This window comes from Setaria viridis, chromosome 5 (assembly GCF_005286985.2).
Source record: "Setaria viridis chromosome 5, Setaria_viridis_v4.0, whole genome shotgun sequence".
NCBI classification, from domain to species: domain Eukaryota; kingdom Viridiplantae; phylum Streptophyta; class Magnoliopsida; order Poales; family Poaceae; genus Setaria; species Setaria viridis.
In genome coordinates, this window is record NC_048267.2 from 25,911,343 (window position 1) to 25,931,044 (window position 19,702).

At 43.8% G+C, this 19,702-nt stretch overlaps 3 protein-coding genes across 3 annotated transcripts; all 3 read left to right on the top strand.

Moving 5' to 3' along the window:
- Positions 1-4,125: 4,125 nt before the first annotated feature.
- LOC117856355 (protein VACUOLELESS GAMETOPHYTES) lies at positions 4,126-4,805 on the top strand. The gene is made up of 2 exons (XM_072293975.1): positions 4,126-4,366; positions 4,474-4,805. Exons 1-2 carry the CDS (start codon positions 4,126-4,128, stop codon positions 4,803-4,805), a joined length of 573 nt encoding a protein of 190 aa, XP_072150076.1.
- A 4,902-nt stretch (positions 4,806-9,707) lies between these two features.
- Positions 9,708-10,385, top strand: LOC117856356 (uncharacterized). Its single transcript, XM_034738739.2, has one exon. It carries the CDS (start codon positions 9,708-9,710, stop codon positions 10,383-10,385), a length of 678 nt encoding a protein of 225 aa, XP_034594630.2.
- A 4,900-nt stretch (positions 10,386-15,285) lies between these two features.
- Positions 15,286-15,894, top strand: LOC117856359 (uncharacterized). Its single transcript, XM_034738740.1, has one exon. It carries the CDS (start codon positions 15,286-15,288, stop codon positions 15,892-15,894), a length of 609 nt encoding a protein of 202 aa, XP_034594631.1.
- Positions 15,895-19,702: the final 3,808 nt, after the last annotated feature.

Sequence of the window (19,702 nt, forward strand, 5' to 3'; positions counted from 1 at the left end):
CATATTAAAAATGCTCACTGTAAGTTGACATCTTCAGTTGGCAATATCATCATGTGATTGTGCTCCAGCACCTCTGATACACTTCTGGAACACCATTATAATTATAATGTCATTGCCATCAGTTTAATACATACGAGACAGTAAAACATGGAGTATTATAGTGCCATCGGTTAAACACTTATCGGACAGAAAAAACAAAGCTATCAAAGGGAACAATTATTAGACAGCATAACTGAGCAATTCAGAGTAAAAAGACTCCACTTAAATTATGTTGATCCTCACAATAAGTGTAGCAATAATACAAGCATTCAGTAGAGGGACGCACATAATTTCAAAATATCACAAAAAAAATTGCAACATTCAAAAGCTGTCACCGTCAGTTGATAGCTTAATTTTGTTCATCTTTCTAAATGCTATCACTAATTTACCAGCAGTTAGAAGGTTCAGCAAAGAAAGAAGGGCCATATGGGGCAACCATGACATAAGTACGTGAGGTGTCTAGATCACATATACCGAATTGATTTAATTGCAGGAATATCGAACTCTTCGATTTATCTAATGAAGTATGACTAAGTGGACTGACTTACTAGAAGAACTGAAAAGGATGTATTAATTACTACAGTTACTGATGAAACTAAATCTTGGAAGTAGGATGACAAATTCGTGCAAGAATCTAAATATATTCATCATTGCCCTACCCACCATGCAAAGCAATCCTAGATGTTCACAATTCAAACTTGCGGACAAATCGACACTGTAGCGTTCGAATTACTCACCTTGATCCTCTTAGGGTCCACGATTTACCGGCTCCGGTTCGATCTTCCAGTTCTTGCAGAGACGAGGAGCGAACCTTCCGTGAGGGAAGAACAGAACCAAGCAGGGGAGAGATGGCAGCGACGTGATGCGGAACTTTGGCCGGCGGCTCATGTCTCACAGGGGGTTAGTGGCCTGGCTTGGGCGTGCAGGCCGTTTCTAGAGCTGTGCGGCACTGCAACAGATCAGCTCTGCTTGGAGGCTTGGAGCTAGCCTTTCCACGTTAGACGTCCCTGCTCACGTTACTAGCTGGCCTAATAGATGTCCCTACTGCACGACAAGGTTGGTAAATCGGCTAGCTCAGAGATCAACCACAAGATAATGGATCGTGACCCTCATGTCTTCTTTGCAATCCAGCCCTACTAATTTTTAGCTTAAAATTATATATTATCACGGTTCGGCTTTTATTGAGTCCGATCCTTAAATTTGCTAGGCTAAATTAGAGGACCCTTTACCACTCCTACATACGTACGCACTAGTGATGCATTTGACATGTACACACTGTTACCGCTAGATGGCGCCAGCAATACATTCATTTTTTTATCTATTCGTTCCAATGTTCACTGTCTCATGTATGTGCCATCACACACGTAAAAGCAACTTCTAACGTTAATTAGTTGACGTTTGAGATATTTTCAAAAGTAGTACTACAGAGTAATAAGTATACATATGGGTGGTTCTACTATCTACTCCCTGCAGTACACACAAACTTGCACTTCTATCCTTCCTCGCATGGTAGCCTTGTAGGGGAGGGGCAGCGCAGAGAGGCGGAGGAGAAGGGCATTGGCAAACCTGGTACGGGGAGAGATGTACGGTGCTGGAGAGAAGGATAATGAGAAGTAGCATGGTAACGCTACTTTTTTTTACACTTATTCTTTGAGTGACGAATAGTTTCAGCAGTCCTTATTAGCATTTTTCTCAAGGACCGATAGCTTATTAAGTTTTTTTTTTTTGCCTTTCCTAGCAGCTTTAATAAACTGCCAACGACATCATTCTCAGCAAACAAATTACCAGCATTTGTGATAGTAACTAACATAAGCCTAGAAATTCCCCATTTGAAAACACAAAATGTCAGGGGAAATATTATTAATTACTTTTGTAGGTGACAAGCAGTGATTCAAATGTAACAGATTTGAATCACGTAGTACCTCTCCAAGTGAAGCACTGTTTTTTCTTGCTGAGCCAGACCAGCTAGCAGCATGCAGGACAAGGCCAAGGATGATTAGAGGTTGGATTTTCTAGATTATCATGATTGATTGAACATTGTACAGGCATCAATTAGGACTATTAGAGGCTAATTCCAAGGAGTGTCTAATTGCTGGCACACCAGGACTTATATCCATAGATCTGCATATCCTTGACTATGCTCAATATTATATTCTAGTTCGTACCAGTTCTTTCTTAAATACAATCACTGTCATGCTGGCAGCTATGACGAAGCACTCTAAAATTTCTCTTATTATTTATGTTGCTGTAATTTATTCAGTTGAGAGAAGTTGCAATGTCATTCAGCAATGCTTTGACTCTCAATTTCTTTGGTAATGCAGTATTAGCAGCAACATGAAATTTTCATATATATGATCGAAAAACTTAGTAGGGTTGCAAGTCTCACGATTCTCTATGATAAAGACCACGTACACAAGTCAAAACGTACCCTACAACTATCGCAATAGTCCAATTTCAATCTTAAACTACAAAATCAGACACAGAGCTCCCTCCAATTGTTAAAAGTTAAAACATGACAAATTTGGTCCTCTGCTTGGTTTCAAAGGTAGTTTTCCATTTTCAAAGTAGCGTCTAGGGCAAAGCTAAGAATAATTAATAGGTTGGACTTTTCTTGATTATCACAATAGACTGAGCTCCGTACGTGCATCAGTTTGAACTATCACAGGCTTATTTGAAGGAGGGTCTAATTTTTGAAACATCAGGGCTCGTATCAATATACGTGTATATGCTTGACTATGCTCAATATTATATTCTCATTCGTACTAGTCCTATCTTAAGAGCCTATTTGTTTAACCTGCAACTTTTGAGCTTTTCTGAAAAGCTGTTGCTAGCTTTTTGGTTCTGAAAAGTCAACCCTACCTTTTAGAAAACGTGTTTACCTTTCTGAGCTCAAAAAGTTACGGAAAGTTCAGAAAACTGAGCTTTTTAGCTTCGCATATAAACTCGGCTTTTCTGAGCATCTCGCTTTTCGGAAGCTGCACGAGAAATCTGCTGTTTACTTGAGCTTCTGGCTTTTCACTCTAAGAAGCTGCTAGGAAACTCAAACAAACAGTCCTAGATACTACTCCCTCCATTCTCTTTTGATAGTACTATTTCCTCTTGGCACAATGACCAAGGGACACAATTCTACCTATCATCCTACTTATCATCCATTTATTGATACCATTAACTAGTCCTCGTAAACAAGCGATATATTAAGGTCTGGACTTCTTGATGCCCATGTAGCCAATCTCGGTTAGAAGAATAAAAAGTCACACATCAGATCCGAGACAACCATTAAGTGGATGGAATGTTGGATTGAGAGAATTTTTTTGGAAATATACCGAATCGGAGGGAGTATCACTGTCATGCATGTCATGCATGCTGGCTCCTATATGATCTGGTGTTAATTTAGTTATGTTCCTTTCGTTAGTTGAGAAGAGTTACAATGTAGAAGCTTTCACTCCGAAAATAAACAAGGCCCTTGCCTTTTCGATTGGATGCAGATGCAGTACTGCAGTTGAATGAATTTGTGCGGCCGTAAAAATTAGGGGGTCATGCATACACTGGAAGCAGAAAGTAGAGTCGTGCAGTGACCGGTAGCCTGGAAGATGAGAACGGCTTCCCCTGACCTGAGCGGCCGGCCAACTTTGCATGCTCATTTCTGAGCAGTTTCATGCTGCAACTTTTAGCCATTGGATTTTGTTACGTCTCTTTTTCTAGCTGTTGTCCCGATTCTTAACCTCAGAGCGCCAAACTGATAAAACGGAATTCAGAGAAAGATTGTCCAAGGGTTTTTGGCAGGCTGGCAGGTGACAGCGTTGTTTCTGGCAGCTCGTAGCCGAAACCGTATCGGGAGCGTAGCCGTGGAAAACGGAGTGGGACGGAACGGGAGATGCACGGCGACGAAGACTTACGGGTCCGGTGCGGTCAAGGGCGCGTGCAGCCCCGCGCCAGCGGACGCGGAGATGCCGACCTATACACGCTGACGACATGTGTAGGTTGAGCACACAGGGCTAGCTTATATCATCCTTTACAAAGTTGCACTGGGCACCCAGCCGAGAGAGAGCGAATCAGTACTGACCGCACTCCCATTCCCAATTTACCATGGCAGCAAGGTCGGTAGCTCACTTCGCCCACCCCGCCCACGAGCTCAACCTCACCTCCTACACCCTGCCGCGCTGGTGCGACCTGTGCGGCGACAGGATCAGCACCGGCACCGGATACAGCTGCCGCCCCTGCGACTTCGACGTGCACGAGGACTGCGCCAAGTACCGGGAGACGCTGTGCTGCTTCTTCGCGCACCCGTGGCACGACCTCACCCTCTCCCCCGCGCCGCCGCCGCCTCGTGCTGCGACATATGCCGCGAGGATGTCGCCGCGGGCACCTTCGTCTACCGCTGCGCGCCGTGCGGGTTCGCCGTGCACCCGCGGTGCTCGCGGCTGCCGCAGACAGCGCGCAGCGACCTGCACCCGGGCCACGCCCTAACGGCGGTGCCCGCGGTGGGGACGTGCGCGGCGTGCCGCAGGCCCTGCTACGTGTGGGTCTACCGCTGCGGGCCGTGCAAGGTGGACCTCCACATCACGTGCGTGCAGGGCGCGCGCCCATCGTGCGGCAGCAGCGACGCCGGCGCCATCGCCGGCGATGGCGCGGGAGACCAACATGGAGCGAGGAAAGACAAGGGGTCCCTGCGTGCGGCGATTGAGAGTCGTCTTCAGGAAATGACAGTGGAAACCATAATCTCGGGAGCGGAAACCATAATCACGACGCTAATTGAGAACCTCTGAGAGTTCGGCTTCATGGAGATAACAAGTTGGGCCAGTCGAGCCCTGAGTCTCGCCACCAAACCCTTCAACAAAATATTAGCTTAATTTACTCCCTTCTCCTATTTAAATCGGATTAATTTTAATCCTCAATCGGGATTCCAACCCAATTTTTCCTACGTGGAGGTAGTTTTGACCGAGTAAAATATCTTTGTACGCCATGTCATCCGTCTCATGTGGAGCTGCGGTGAGTGCATGACGCTGTTGTTCTTGCTCTCTTAAGGACAACATATCCTTGTAGCTATGTCCAACCTGCAAGAATGAAATGCAATCCTACAATCTTGCTGAACAATGGCCTGATTAGTGCCATCATATAGTGCATAACAATGGCCTGATTAGTGCCATCAGTATAGTGCCGAACAATGACCTGATTAGTGCCATCAGTTCAACAATTCAGATATTAAAAAGATGGTCTTATTAGTTGTGCTGCATCGTTTCGCACACAAAGCCTTCAAAGGAAATATGAGTTCATGACATGACCGTTCAGAGTAAAATGGAACGATCGTCACAGTAAATCAGATGCTAGTAACCAAGTGGACCACAAGTCCTGAACTGTTTTGCCACATGACACAACCATTCATAGTAATACGATGACTAACATCCACTTTAATTTTTGTTGTACAACAGCTTTAACACAAACACATCACATTCAATAGAGTTATTTACAAAAGTTCAAAGTACCACAAAAAGCTTCCATCTTTCATAATGCAAGCACGATCAGTTGACTCCTTCAGAGTTGCATATTAAAAATGCTCACTGTAAGTTGACATCTTCAGTTGGCAATATCATCATGTGATTGTGCTCCAGCACCTCTGATACACTTCTGGAACACCATTATAATTATAATGTCATTGCCATCAGTTTAATACATACGAGACAGTAAAACATGGAGTATTATAGTGCCATCGGTTAAACACTTATCGGACAGAAAAAACAAAGCTATCAAAGGGAACAATTATTAGACAGCATAACTGAGCAATTCAGAGTAAAAAGACTCCACTTAAATTATGTTGATCCTCACAATAAGTGTAGCAATAATACAAGCATTCAGTAGAGGGACGCACATAATTTCAAAATATCACAAAAAAAATTGCAACATTCAAAAGCTGTCACCGTCAGTTGATAGCTTAATTTTGTTCATCTTTCTAAATGCTATCACTAATTTACCAGCAGTTAGAAGGTTCAGCAAAGAAAGAAGGGCCATATGGGGCAACCATGACATAAGTACGTGAGGTGTCTAGATCACATATACCGAATTGATTTAATTGCAGGAATATCGAACTCTTCGATTTATCTAATGAAGTATGACTAAGTGGACTGACTTACTAGAAGAACTGAAAAGGATGTATTAATTACTACAGTTACTGATGAAACTAAATCTTGGAAGTAGGATGACAAATTCGTGCAAGAATCTAAATATATTCATCATTGCCCTACCCACCATGCAAAGCAATCCTAGATGTTCACAATTCAAACTTGCGGACAAATCGACACTGTAGCGTTCGAATTACTCACCTTGATCCTCTTAGGGTCCACGATTTACCGGCTCCAGTTCGATCTTCCAGTTCTTGCAGAGACGAGGAGCGAACCTTCCGTGAGGGAAGAACAGAACCAAGCAGGGGAGAGATGGCAGCGACGTGATGCGGAACTTTGGCCGGCGGCTCATGTCTCACAGGGGGTTAGTGGCCTGGCTTGGGCGTGCAGGCCGTTTCTAGAGCTGTGCGGCACTGCAACAGATCAGCTCTGCTTGGAGGCTTGGAGCTAGCCTTTCCACGTTAGACGTCCCTGCTCACGTTACTAGCTGGCCTAATAGATGTCCCTACTGCACGACAAGGTTGGTAAATCGGCTAGCTCAGAGATCAACCACAAGATAATGGATCGTGACCCTCATGTCTTCTTTGCAATCCAGCCCTACTAATTTTTAGCTTAAAATTATATATTATCACGGTTCGGCTTTTATTGAGTCCGATCCTTAAATTTGCTAGGCTAAATTAGAGGACCCTTTACCACTCCTACATACGTACGCACTAGTGATGCATTTGACATGTACACACTGTTACCGCTAGATGGCGCCAGCAATACATTCATTTTTTATCTATTCGTTCCAATGTTCACTGTCTCATGTATGTGCCATCACACACGTAAAAGCAACTTCTAACGTTAATTAGTTGACGTTTGAGATATTTTCAAAAGTAGTACTACAGAGTAATAAGTATACATATGGGTGGTTCTACTATCTACTCCCTGCAGTACACACAAACTTGCACTTCTGTCCTTCCTCGCATGGTAGCCTTGTAGGGGAGGGGCAGCGCAGAGAGGCGGAGGAGAAGGGCATTGGCAAACCTGGTACGGGGAGAGATGTACGGTGCTGGAGAGAAGGATAATGAGAAGTAGCATGGTAACGCTACTTTTTTTTACACTTATTCTTTGAGTGACGAATAGTTTCAGCAGTCCTTATTAGCATTTTTCTCAAGGACCGATAGCTTATTAAGTTTTTTTTTTTTTTTGCCTTTCCTAGCAGCTTTAATAAACTGCCAACGACATCATTCTCAGCAAACAAATTACCAGCATTTGTGATAGTAACTAACATAAGCCTAGAAATTCCCCATTTGAAAACACAAAATGTCAGGGGAAATATTATTAATTACTTTTGTAGGTGACAAGCAGTGATTCAAATGTAACAGATTTGAATCACGTAGTAGCTCTCCAAGTGAAGCACTGTTTTTTCTTGCTGAGCCAGACCAGCTAGCAGCATGCAGGACAAGGCCAAGGATGATTAGAGGTTGGATTTTCTAGATTATCATGATTGATTGAACATTGTACAGGCATCAATTAGGACTATTAGAGGCTAATTCCAAGGAGTGTCTAATTGGTGGCACACCAGGACTTATATCCATAGATCTGCATATCCTTGACTATGCTCAATATTATATTCTAGTTCGTACCAGTTCTTTCTTAAATACAATCACTGTCATGCTGGCAGCTATGATGAAGCACTCTAAAATTTCTCTTATTATTTATGTTGCTGTAATTTATTCAGTTGAGAGAAGTTGCAATGTCATTCAGCAATGCTTTGACTCTCAATTTCTTTGGTAATGCAGTATTAGCAGCAACATGAAATTTTCATATATATGATCGAAAAACTTAGTAGGGTTGCAAGTCTCACGATTCTCTATGATAAAGACCACGTACACAAGTCAAAACGTACCCTACAACTATCGCAATAGTCCAATTTCAATCTTAAACTACAAAATCAGACACAGAGCTCCCTCCAATTGTTAAAAGTTAAAACATGACAAATTTGGTCCTCTGCTTGGTTTCAAAGGTAGTTTTCCATTTTCAAAGTAGCGTCTAGGGCAAAGCTAAGAATAATTAATAGGTTGGACTTTTCTTGATTATCACAATAGACTGAGCTCCGTACGTGCATCAGTTTGAACTATCACAGGCTTATTTGAAGGAGTGTTTAATTTTTGAAACATCAGGGCTCGTATCAATATACGTGTATATGCTTGACTATGCTCAATATTATATTCTCATTCGTACTAGTCCTATCTTAAGAGCCTATTTGTTTAACCTGCAACTTTTGAGCTTTTCTGAAAAGCTGTTGCTAGCTTTTTGGTTCTGAAAAGTCAACCCTACCTTTTAGAAAACGTGTTTACCTTTCTGAGCTCAAAAAGTTACGGAAAGTTCAGAAAACTGAGCTTTTTAGCTTCGCATATAAACTCGGCTTTTCTGAGCATCTCGCTTTTCGGAAGCTGCACGAGAAATCTGCTGTTTACTTGAGCTTCTAGCTTTTCACTCTAAGAAGCTGCTAGGAAACTCAAACAAACAGTCCTAGATACTACTCCCTCCATTCTCTTTTGATAGTACTATTTCCTCTTGGCACAATGACCAAGGGACACGATTCTACCTATCATCCTACTTATCATCCATTTATTGATACCATTAACTAGTCCTCGTAAACAAGCGATATATTAAGGTCTGGACTTCTTGATGCCCATGTAGCCAATCTCGGTTAGAAGAATAAAAAGTCACACATCAGATCCGAGACAACCATTAAGTGGATGGAATGTTGGATTGAGAGAATTTTTTTGGAAATATACCGAATCGGAGGGAGTATCACTGTCATGCATGTCATGCATGCTGGCTCCTATATGATCTGGTGTTAATTTAGTTATGTTCCTTTCGTTAGTTGAGAAGAGTTACAATGTAGAAGCTTTCACTCCGAAAATAAACAAGGCCCTTGCCTTTTCGATTGGATGCAGATGCAGTACTGCAGTTGAATGAATTTGTGCGGCCGTAAAAATTAGGGGGTCATGCATACACTGGAAGCAGAAAGTAGAGTCGTGCAGTGACCGGTAGCCTGGAAGATGAGAACGGCTTCCCCTGACCTGAGCGGCCGGCCAACTTTGCATGCTCATTTCTGAGCAGTTTCATGCTGCAACTTTTAGCCATTGGATTTTGTTACGTCTCTTTTTCTAGCTGTTGTCCCGATTCTTAACCTCAGAGCGCCAAACTGATAAAACGGAATTCAGAGAAAGATTGTCCAAGGGTTTTTGGCAGGCTGGCAGGTGACAGCGTTGTTTCTGGCAGCTCGTAGCCGAAACCGTATCGGGAGCGTAGCCGTGGAAAACGGAGTGGGACGGAACGGGAGATGCACGGCGACGAAGACTTACGGGTCCGGTGCGGTCAAGGGCGCGTGCAGCCCCGCGCCAGCGGACGCGGAGATGCCGACCTATACACGCTGACGACATGTGTAGGTTGAGCACACAGGGCTAGCTTATATCATCCTTTACAAAGTTGCACTGGGCACCCAGCCGAGAGAGAGCGAATCAGTACTGACCGCACTCCCATTCCCAATTTACCATGGCAGCAAGGTCGGTAGCTCACTTCGCCCACCCCGCCCACGAGCTCAACCTCACCTCCTACACCCTGCCGCGCTGGTGCGACCTGTGCGGCGACAGGATCAGCACCGGCACCGGATACAGCTGCCGCCCCTGCGACTTCGACGTGCACGAGGACTGCGCCAAGTACCGGGAGACGCTGTGCTGCTTCTTCGCGCACCCGTGGCACGACCTCACCCTCTCCCGCGCCGCCGCCGCCTCGTGCTGCGACATATGCCGCGAGGATGTCGCCGCGGGCACCTTCGTCTACCGCTGCGCGCCGTGCGGGTTCGCCGTGCACCCGCGGTGCTCGCGGCTGCCGCAGATAGCGCGCAGCGACCTGCACCCGGGCCACGCCCTAACGGCGGTGCCCGCGGTGGGGACGTGCGCGGCGTGCCGCAGGCCCTGCTACGTGTGGGTCTACCGCTGCGGGCCGTGCAAGGTGGACCTCCACATCACGTGCGTGCAGGGCGCGCGCCCATCGTGCGGCAGCAGCGACGCCGGCGCCATCGCCGGCGATGGCGCGGGAGACCAACATGGAGCGAGGAAAGACAAGGGGTCCCTGCGTGCGGCGATTGAGAGTCGTCTTCAGGAAATGACAGTGGAAACCATAATCTCGGGAGCGGAAACCATAATCACGACGCTAATTGAGAACCTCTGAGAGTTCGGCTTCATGGAGATAACAAGTTGGGCCAGTCGAGCCCTGAGTCTCGCCACCAAACCCTTCAACAAAATATTAGCTTAATTTACTCCCTTCTCCTATTTAAATCGGATTAATTTTAATCCTCAATCGGGATTCCAACCCAATTTTTCCTACGTGGAGGTAGTTTTGACCGAGTAAAATATCTTTGTACGCCATGTCATCCGTCTCATGTGGAGCTGCGGTGAGTGCATGACGCTGTTGTTCTTGCTCTCTTAAGGACAACATATCCTTGTAGCTATGTCCAACCTGCAAGAATGAAATGCAATCCTACAATCTTGCTGAACAATGGCCTGATTAGTGCCATCATATAGTGCATAACAATGGCCTGATTAGTGCCATCAGTATAGTGCCGAACAATGACCTGATTAGTGCCATCAGTTCAACAATTCAGATATTAAAAAGATGGTCTTATTAGTTGTGCTGCATCGTTTCGCACACAAAGCCTTCAAAGGAAATATGAGTTCATGACATGACCGTTCAGAGTAAAATGGAACGATCGTCACAGTAAATCAGATGCTAGTAACCAAGTGGACCACAAGTCCTGAACTGTTTTGCCACATGACACAACCATTCATAGTAATACGATGACTAACATCCACTTTAATTTTTGTTGTACAACAGCTTTAACACAAACACATCACATTCAATAGAGTTATTTACAAAAGTTCAAAGTACCACAAAAAGCTTCCATCTTTCATAATGCAAGCACGATCAGTTGACTCCTTCAGAGTTGCATATTAAAAATGCTCACTGTAAGTTGACATCTTCAGTTGGCAATATCATCATGTGATTGTGCTCCAGCACCTCTGATACACTTCTGGAACACCATTATAATTATAATGTCATTGCCATCAGTTTAATACATACGAGACAGTAAAACATGGAGTATTATAGTGCCATCGGTTAAACACTTATCGGACAGAAAAAACAAAGCTATCAAAGGGAACAATTATTAGACAGCATAACTGAGCAATTCAGAGTAAAAAGACTCCACTTAAATTATGTTGATCCTCACAATAAGTGTAGCAATAATACAAGCATTCAGTAGAGGGACGCACATAATTTCAAAATATCACAAAAAAAATTGCAACATTCAAAAGCTGTCACCGTCAGTTGATAGCTTAATTTTGTTCATCTTTCTAAATGCTATCACTAATTTACCAGCAGTTAGAAGGTTCAGCAAAGAAAGAAGGGCCATATGGGGCAACCATGACATAAGTACGTGAGGTGTCTAGATCACATATACCGAATTGATTTAATTGCAGGAATATCGAACTCTTCGATTTATCTAATGAAGTATGACTAAGTGGACTGACTTACTAGAAGAACTGAAAAGGATGTATTAATTACTACAGTTACTGATGAAACTAAATCTTGGAAGTAGGATGACAAATTCGTGCAAGAATCTAAATATATTCATCATTGCCCTACCCACCATGCAAAGCAATCCTAGATGTTCACAATTCAAACTTGCGGACAAATCGACACTGTAGCGTTCGAATTACTCACCTTGATCCTCTTAGGGTCCACGATTTACCGGCTCCGGTTCGATCTTCCAGTTCTTGCAGAGACGAGGAGCGAACCTTCCGTGAGGGAAGAACAGAACCAAGCAGGGGAGAGATGGCAGCGACGTGATGCGGAACTTTGGCCGGCGGCTCATGTCTCACAGGGGGTTAGTGGCCTGGCTTGGGCGTGCAGGCCGTTTCTAGAGCTGTGCGGCACTGCAACAGATCAGCTCTGCTTGGAGGCTTGGAGCTAGCCTTTCCACGTTAGACGTCCCTGCTCACGTTACTAGCTGGCCTAATAGATGTCCCTACTGCACGACAAGGTTGGTAAATCGGCTAGCTCAGAGATCAACCACAAGATAATGGATCGTGACCCTCATGTCTTCTTTGCAATCCAGCCCTACTAATTTTTAGCTTAAAATTATATATTATCACGGTTCGGCTTTTATTGAGTCCGATCCTTAAATTTGCTAGGCTAAATTAGAGGACCCTTTACCACTCCTACATACGTACGCACTAGTGATGCATTTGACATGTACACACTGTTACCGCTAGATGGCGCCAGCAATACATTCATTTTTTTATCTATTCGTTCCAATGTTCACTGTCTCATGTATGTGCCATCACACACGTAAAAGCAACTTCTAACGTTAATTAGTTGACGTTTGAGATATTTTCAAAAGTAGTACTACAGAGTAATAAGTATACATATGGGTGGTTCTACTATCTACTCCCTGCAGTACACACAAACTTGCACTTCTGTCCTTCCTCGCATGGTAGCCTTGTAGGGGAGGGGCAGCGCAGAGAGGCGGAGGAGAAGGGCATTGGCAAACCTGGTACGGGGAGAGATGTACGGTGCTGGAGAGAAGGATAATGAGAAGTAGCATGGTAACGCTATTTTTTTTTACACTTATTCTTTGAGTGACGAATAGTTTCAGCAGTCCTTATTAGCATTTTTCTCAAGGACCGATAGCTTATTAAGTTTTTTTTTTTTGCCTTTCCTAGCAGCTTTAATAAACTGCCAACGACATCATTCTCAGCAAACAAATTACCAGCATTTGTGATAGTAACTAACATAAGCCTCGAAATTCCCCATTTGAAAACACAAAATGTCAGGGGAAATATTATTTATTACTTTTGTAGGTGACAAGCAGTGATTCAAATGTAACAGATTTGAATCACGTAGTAGCTCTCCAAGTGAAGCACTGTTTTTTCTTGCTGAGCCAGACCAGCTAGCAGCATGCAGGACAAGGCCAAGGATGATTAGAGGTTGGATTTTCTAGATTATCATGATTGATTGAACATTGTACAGGCATCAATTAGGACTATTAGAGGCTAATTCCAAGGAGTGTCTAATTGGTGGCACACCAGGACTTATATCCATAGATCTGCATATCCTTGACTATGCTCAATATTATATTCTAGTTCGTACCAGTTCTTTCTTAAATACAATCACTGTCATGCTGGCAGCTATGACGAAGCACTCTAAAATTTCTCTTATTATTTATGTTGCTGTAATTTATTCAGTTGAGAGAAGTTGCAATGTCATTCAGCAATGCTTTGACTCTCAATTTCTTTGGTAATGCAGTATTAGCAGCAACATGAAATTTTCATATATATGATCGAAAAACTTAGTAGGGTTGCAAGTCTCACGATTCTCTATGATAAAGACCACGTACACAAGTCAAAACGTACCCTACAACTATCGCAATAGTCCAATTTCAATCTTAAACTACAAAATCAGACACAGAGCTCCCTCCAATTGTTAAAAGTTAAAACATGACAAATTTGGTCCTCTGCTTGGTTTCAAAGGTAGTTTTCCATTTTCAAAGTAGCGTCTAGGGCAAAGCTAAGAATAATTAATAGGTTGGACTTTTCTTGATTATCACAATAGACTGAGCTCCGTACGTGCATCAGTTTGAACTATCACAGGCTTATTTGAAGGAGGGTCTAATTTTTGAAACATCAGGGCTCGTATCAATATACGTGTATATGCTTGACTATGCTCAATATTATATTCTCATTCGTACTAGTCCTATCTTAAGAGCCTATTTGTTTAACCTGCAACTTTTGAGCTTTTCTGAAAAGCTGTTGCTAGCTTTTTGGTTCTGAAAAGTCAACCCTACCTTTTAGAAAACGTGTTTACCTTTCTGAGCTCAAAAAGTTACGGAAAGTTCAGAAAACTGAGCTTTTTAGCTTCGCATATAAACTCGGCTTTTCTGAGCATCTCGCTTTTCGGAAGCTGCACGAGAAATCTGCTGTTTACTTGAGCTTCTGGCTTTTCACTCTAAGAAGCTGCTAGGAAACTCAAACAAACAGTCCTAGATACTACTCCCTCCATTCTCTTTTGATAGTACTATTTCCTCTTGGCACAATGACCAAGGGACACGATTCTACCTATCATCCTACTTATCATCCATTTATTGATACCATTAACTAGTCCTCGTAAACAAGCGATATATTAAGGTCTGGACTTCTTGATGCCCATGTAGCCAATCTCGGTTAGAAGAATAAAAAGTCACACATCAGATCCGAGACAACCATTAAGTGGATGGAATGTTGGATTGAGAGAATTTTTTTGGAAATATACCGAATCGGAGGGAGTATCACTGTCATGCATGTCATGCATGCTGGCTCCTATATGATCTGGTGTTAATTTAGTTATGTTCCTTTCGTTAGTTGAGAAGAGTTACAATGTAGAAGCTTTCACTCCGAAAATAAACAAGGCCCTTGCCTTTTCGATTGGATGCAGATGCAGTACTGCAGTTGAATGAATTTGTGCGGCCGTAAAAATTAGGGGGTCATGCATACACTGGAAGCAGAAAGTAGAGTCGTGCAGTGACCGGTAGCCTGGAAGATGAGAACGGCTTCCCCTGACCTGAGCGGCCGGCCAACTTTGCATGCTCATTTCTGAGCAGTTTCATGCTGCAACTTTTAGCCATTGGATTTTGTTACGTCTCTTTTTCTAGCTGTTGTCCCGATTCTTAACCTCAGAGCGCCAAACTGATAAAACGGAATTCAGAGAAAGATTGTCCAAGGGTTTTTGGCAGGCTGGCAGGTGACAGCGTTGTTTCTGGCAGCTCGTAGCCGAAACCGTATCGGGAGCGTAGCCGTGGAAAACGGAGTGGGACGGAACGGGAGATGCACGGCGACGAAGACTTACGGGTCCGGTGCGGTCAAGGGCGCGTGCAGCCCCGCGCCAGCGGACGCGGAGATGCCGACCTATACACGCTGACGACATGTGTAGGTTGAGCACACAGGGCTAGCTTATATCATCCTTTACAAAGTTGCACTGGGCACCCAGCCGAGAGAGAGCGAATCAGTACTGACCGCACTCCCATTCCCAATTTACCATGGCAGCAAGGTCGGTAGCTCACTTCGCCCACCCCGCCCACGAGCTCAACCTCACCTCCTACACCCTGCCGCGCTGGTGCGACCTGTGCGGCGACAGGATCAGCACCGGCACCGGATACAGCTGCCGCCCCTGCGACTTCGACGTGCACGAGGACTGCGCCAAGTACCGGGAGACGCTGTGCTGCTTCTTCGCGCACCCGTGGCACGACCTCACCCTCTCCCGCGCCGCCGCCGCCTCGTGCTGCGACATATGCCGCGAGGATGTCGCCGCGGGCACCTTCGTCTACCGCTGCGCGCCGTGCGGGTTCGCCGTGCACCCGCGGTGCTCGCGGCTGCCGCAGACAGCGCGCAGCGACCTGCACCCGGGCCACGCCCTAACGGCGGTGCCCGCGGTGGGGACGTGCGCGGCGTGCCGCAGGCCCTGCTACGTGTGGGTCTACCGCTGCGGGCCGTGCAAGGTGGACCTCCACATCACGTGCGTGCAGGGCGCGCGCCCATCGTGCGGCAGCAGCGACGCCGGCGCCATCGCCGGCGATGGCGCGGGAGACCAACATGGAGCGAGGAAAGACAAGGGGTCCCTGCGTGCGGCGATTGAGAGTCGTCTTTAGGAAATGACAGTGGAAACCATAATCTCGGGAGCGGAAACCATAATCACGACGCTAATTGAGAACCTCTGAGAGTTCGGCTTCATGGAGATAACAAGTTGGGCCAGTCGAGCCCTGAGTCTCGCCACCAAACCCTTCAACAAAATATTAGCTTAATTTACTCCCTTCTCCTATTTAAATCGGATTAATTTTAATCCTCAATCGGGATTCCAACCCAATTTTTCCTACGTGGAGGTAGTTTTGACCGAGTAAAATATCTTTGTACGCCATGTCATCCGTCTCATGTGGAGCTGCGGTGAGTGCATGACGCTGTTGTTCTTGCTCTCTTAAGGACAACATATCCTTGTAGCTATGTCCAACCTGCAAGAATGAAATGCAATCCTACAATCTTGCTGAACAATGGCCTGATTAGTGCCATCATATAGTGCATAACAATGGCCTGATTAGTGCCATCAGTATAGTGCCGAACAATGACCTGATTAGTGCCATCAGTTCAACAATTCAGATATTAAAAAGATGGTCTTATTAGTTGTGCTGCATCGTTTCGCACACAAAGCCTTCAAAGGAAATATGAGTTCATGACATGACCGTTCAGAGTAAAATGGAACGATCGTCACAGTAAATCAGATGCTAGTAACCAAGTGGACCACAAGTCCTGAACTGTTTTGCCACATGACACAACCATTCATAGTAATACGATGACTAACATCCACTTTAATTTTTGTTGTACAACAGCTTTAACACAAACACATCACATTCAATAGAGTTATTTACAAAAGTTCAAAGTACCACAAAAAGCTTCCATCTTTCATAATGCAAGCACGATCAGTTGACTCCTTCAGAGTTGCATATTAAAAATGCTCACTGTAAGTTGACATCTTCAGTTGGCAATATCATCATGTGATTGTGCTCCAGCACCTCTGATACACTTCTGGAACACCATTATAATTATAATGTCATTGCCATCAGTTTAATACATACGAGACAGTAAAACATGGAGTATTATAGTGCCATCGGTTAAACACTTATCGGACAGAAAAAACAAAGCTATCAAAGGGAACAATTATTAGACAGCATAACTGAGCAATTCAGAGTAAAAAGACTCCACTTAAATTATGTTGATCCTCACAATAAGTGTAGCAATAATACAAGCATTCAGTAGAGGGACGCACATAATTTCAAAATATCACAAAAAAAATTGCAACATTCAAAAGCTGTCACCGTCAGTTGATAGCTTAATTTTGTTCATCTTTCTAAATGCTATCACTAATTTACCAGCAGTTAGAAGGTTCAGCAAAGAAAGAAGGGCCATATGGGGCAACCATGACATAAGTACGTGAGGTGTCTAGATCACATATACCGAATTGATTTAATTGCAGGAATATCGAACTCTTCGATTTATCTAATGAAGTATGACTAAGTGGACTGACTTACTAGAAGAACTGAAAAGGATGTATTAATTACTACAGTTACTGATGAAACTAAATCTTGGAAGTAGGATGACAAATTCGTGCAAGAATCTAAATATATTCATCATTGCCCTACCCACCATGCAAAGCAATCCTAGATGTTCACAATTCAAACTTGCGGACAAATCGACACTGTAGCGTTCGAATTACTCACCTTGATCCTCTTAGGGTCCACGATTTACCGGCTCCGGTTCGATCTTCCAGTTCTTGCAGAGACGAGGAGCGAACCTTCCGTGAGGGAAGAACAGAACCAAGCAGGGGAGAGATGGCAGCGACGTGATGCGGAACTTTGGCCGGCGGCTCATGTCTCACAGGGGGTTAGTGGCCTGGCTTGGGCGTGCAGGCCGTTTCTAGAGCTGTGCGGCACTGCAACAGATCAGCTCTGCTTGGAGGCTTGGAGCTAGCCTTTCCACGTTAGACGTCCCTGCTCACGTTACTAGCTGGCCTAATAGATGTCCCTACTGCACGACAAGGTTGGTAAATCGGCTAGCTCAGAGATCAACCACAAGATAATGGATCGTGACCCTCATGTCTTCTTTGCAATCCAGCCCTACTAATTTTTAGCTTAAAATTATATATTATCACGGTTCGGCTTTTATTGAGTCCGATCCTTAAATTTGCTAGGCTAAATTAGAGGACCCTTTACCACTCCTACATACGTACGCACTAGTGATGCATTTGACATGTACACACTGTTACCGCTAGATGGCGCCAGCAATACATTCATTTTTTTATCTATTCGTTCCAATGTTCACTGTCTCATGTATGTGCCATCACACACGTAAAAGCAACTTCTAACGTTAATTAGTTGACGTTTGAGATATTTTCAAAAGTAGTACTACAGAGTAATAAGTATACATATGGGTGGTTCTACTATCTACTCCCTGCAGTACACACAAACTTGCACTTCTGTCCTTCCTCGCATGGTAGCCTTGTAGGGGAGGGGCAGCGCAGAGAGGCGGAGGAGAAGGGCATTGGCAAACCTGGTACGGGGAGAGATGTACGGTGCTGGAGAGAAGGATAATGAGAAGTAGCATGGTAACGCTACTTTTTTTTACACTTATTCTTTGAGTGACGAATAGTTTCAGCAGTCCTTATTAGCATTTTTCTCAAGGACCGATAGCTTATTAAGTTTTTTTTTTTTTGCCTTTCCTAGCAGCTTTAATAAACTGCCAACGACATCATTCTCAGCAAACAAATTACCAGCATTTGTGATAGTAACTAACATAAGCCTAGAAATTCCCCATTTGAAAACACAAAATGTCAGGGGAAATATTATTAATTACTTTTGTAGGTGACAAGCAGTGATTCAAATGTAACAGATTTGAATCACGTAGTACCTCTCCAAGTGAAGCACTGTTTTTTCTTGCTGAGCCAGACCAGCTAGCAGCATGCAGGACAAGGCCAAGGATGATTAGAGGTTGGATTTTCTAGATTATCATGATTGATTGAACATTGTACAGGCATCAATTAGGACTATTAGAGGCTAATTCCAAGGAGTGTCTAATTGCTGGCACACCAGGACTTATATCCATAGATCTGCATATCCTTGACTATGCTCAATATTATATTCTAGTTCGTACCAGTTCTTTCTTAAATACAATCACTGTCATGCTGGCAGCTATGACGAAGCACTCTAAAATTTCTCTTATTATTTATGTTGCTGTAATTTATTCAGTTGAGAGAAGTTGCAATGTCATTCAGCAATGCTTTGACTCTCAATTTCTTTGGTAATGCAGTATTAGCAGCAACATGAAATTTTCATATATATGATCGAAAAACTTAGTAGGGTTGCAAGTCTCACGATTCTCTATGATAAAGACCACGTACACAAGTCAAAACGTACCCTACAACTATCGCAATAGTCCAATTTCAATCTTAAACTACAAAATCAGACACAGAGCTCCCTCCAATTGTTAAAAGTTAAAACATGACAAATTTGGTCCTCTGCTTGGTTTCAAAGGTAGTTTTCCATTTTCAAAGTAGCGTCTAGGGCAAAGCTAAGAATAATTAATAGGTTGGACTTTTCTTGATTATCACAATAGACTGAGCTCCGTACGTGCATCAGTTTGAACTATCACAGGCTTATTTGAAGGAGGGTCTAATTTTTGAAACATCAGGGCTCGTATCAATATACGTGTATATGCTTGACTATGCTCAATATTATATTCTCATTCGTACTAGTCCTATCTTAAGAGCCTATTTGTTTAACCTGCAACTTTTGAGCTTTTCTGAAAAGCTGTTGCTAGCTTTTTGGTTCTAAAAAGTCAACCCTACCTTTTAGAAAACGTGTTTACCTTTCTGAGCTCAAAAAGTTACGGAAAGTTCAGAAAACTGAGCTT

What these genes read in the sequence shown, in the direction of transcription:
- LOC117856355 (XM_072293975.1), top strand. Translation starts at nt 4,126, where the DNA reads ATGGCAGCAAGGTCGGTAGCTCACTTCGCCCACCCCGCCCACGAGCTC. An exon ending in CCCCGCGCCGCCGCCGCCTC is followed by an intron (nt 4,367 to 4,473) that starts GTGCTGCGACAT and finishes TGCCGCAGACAG; the next exon opens with CGCGCAGCGACCTGCACCCG.
- LOC117856356 (XM_034738739.2), top strand. Translation starts at nt 9,708, where the DNA reads ATGGCAGCAAGGTCGGTAGCTCACTTCGCCCACCCCGCCCACGAGCTC.
- LOC117856359 (XM_034738740.1), top strand. Translation starts at nt 15,286, where the DNA reads ATGGCAGCAAGGTCGGTAGCTCACTTCGCCCACCCCGCCCACGAGCTC.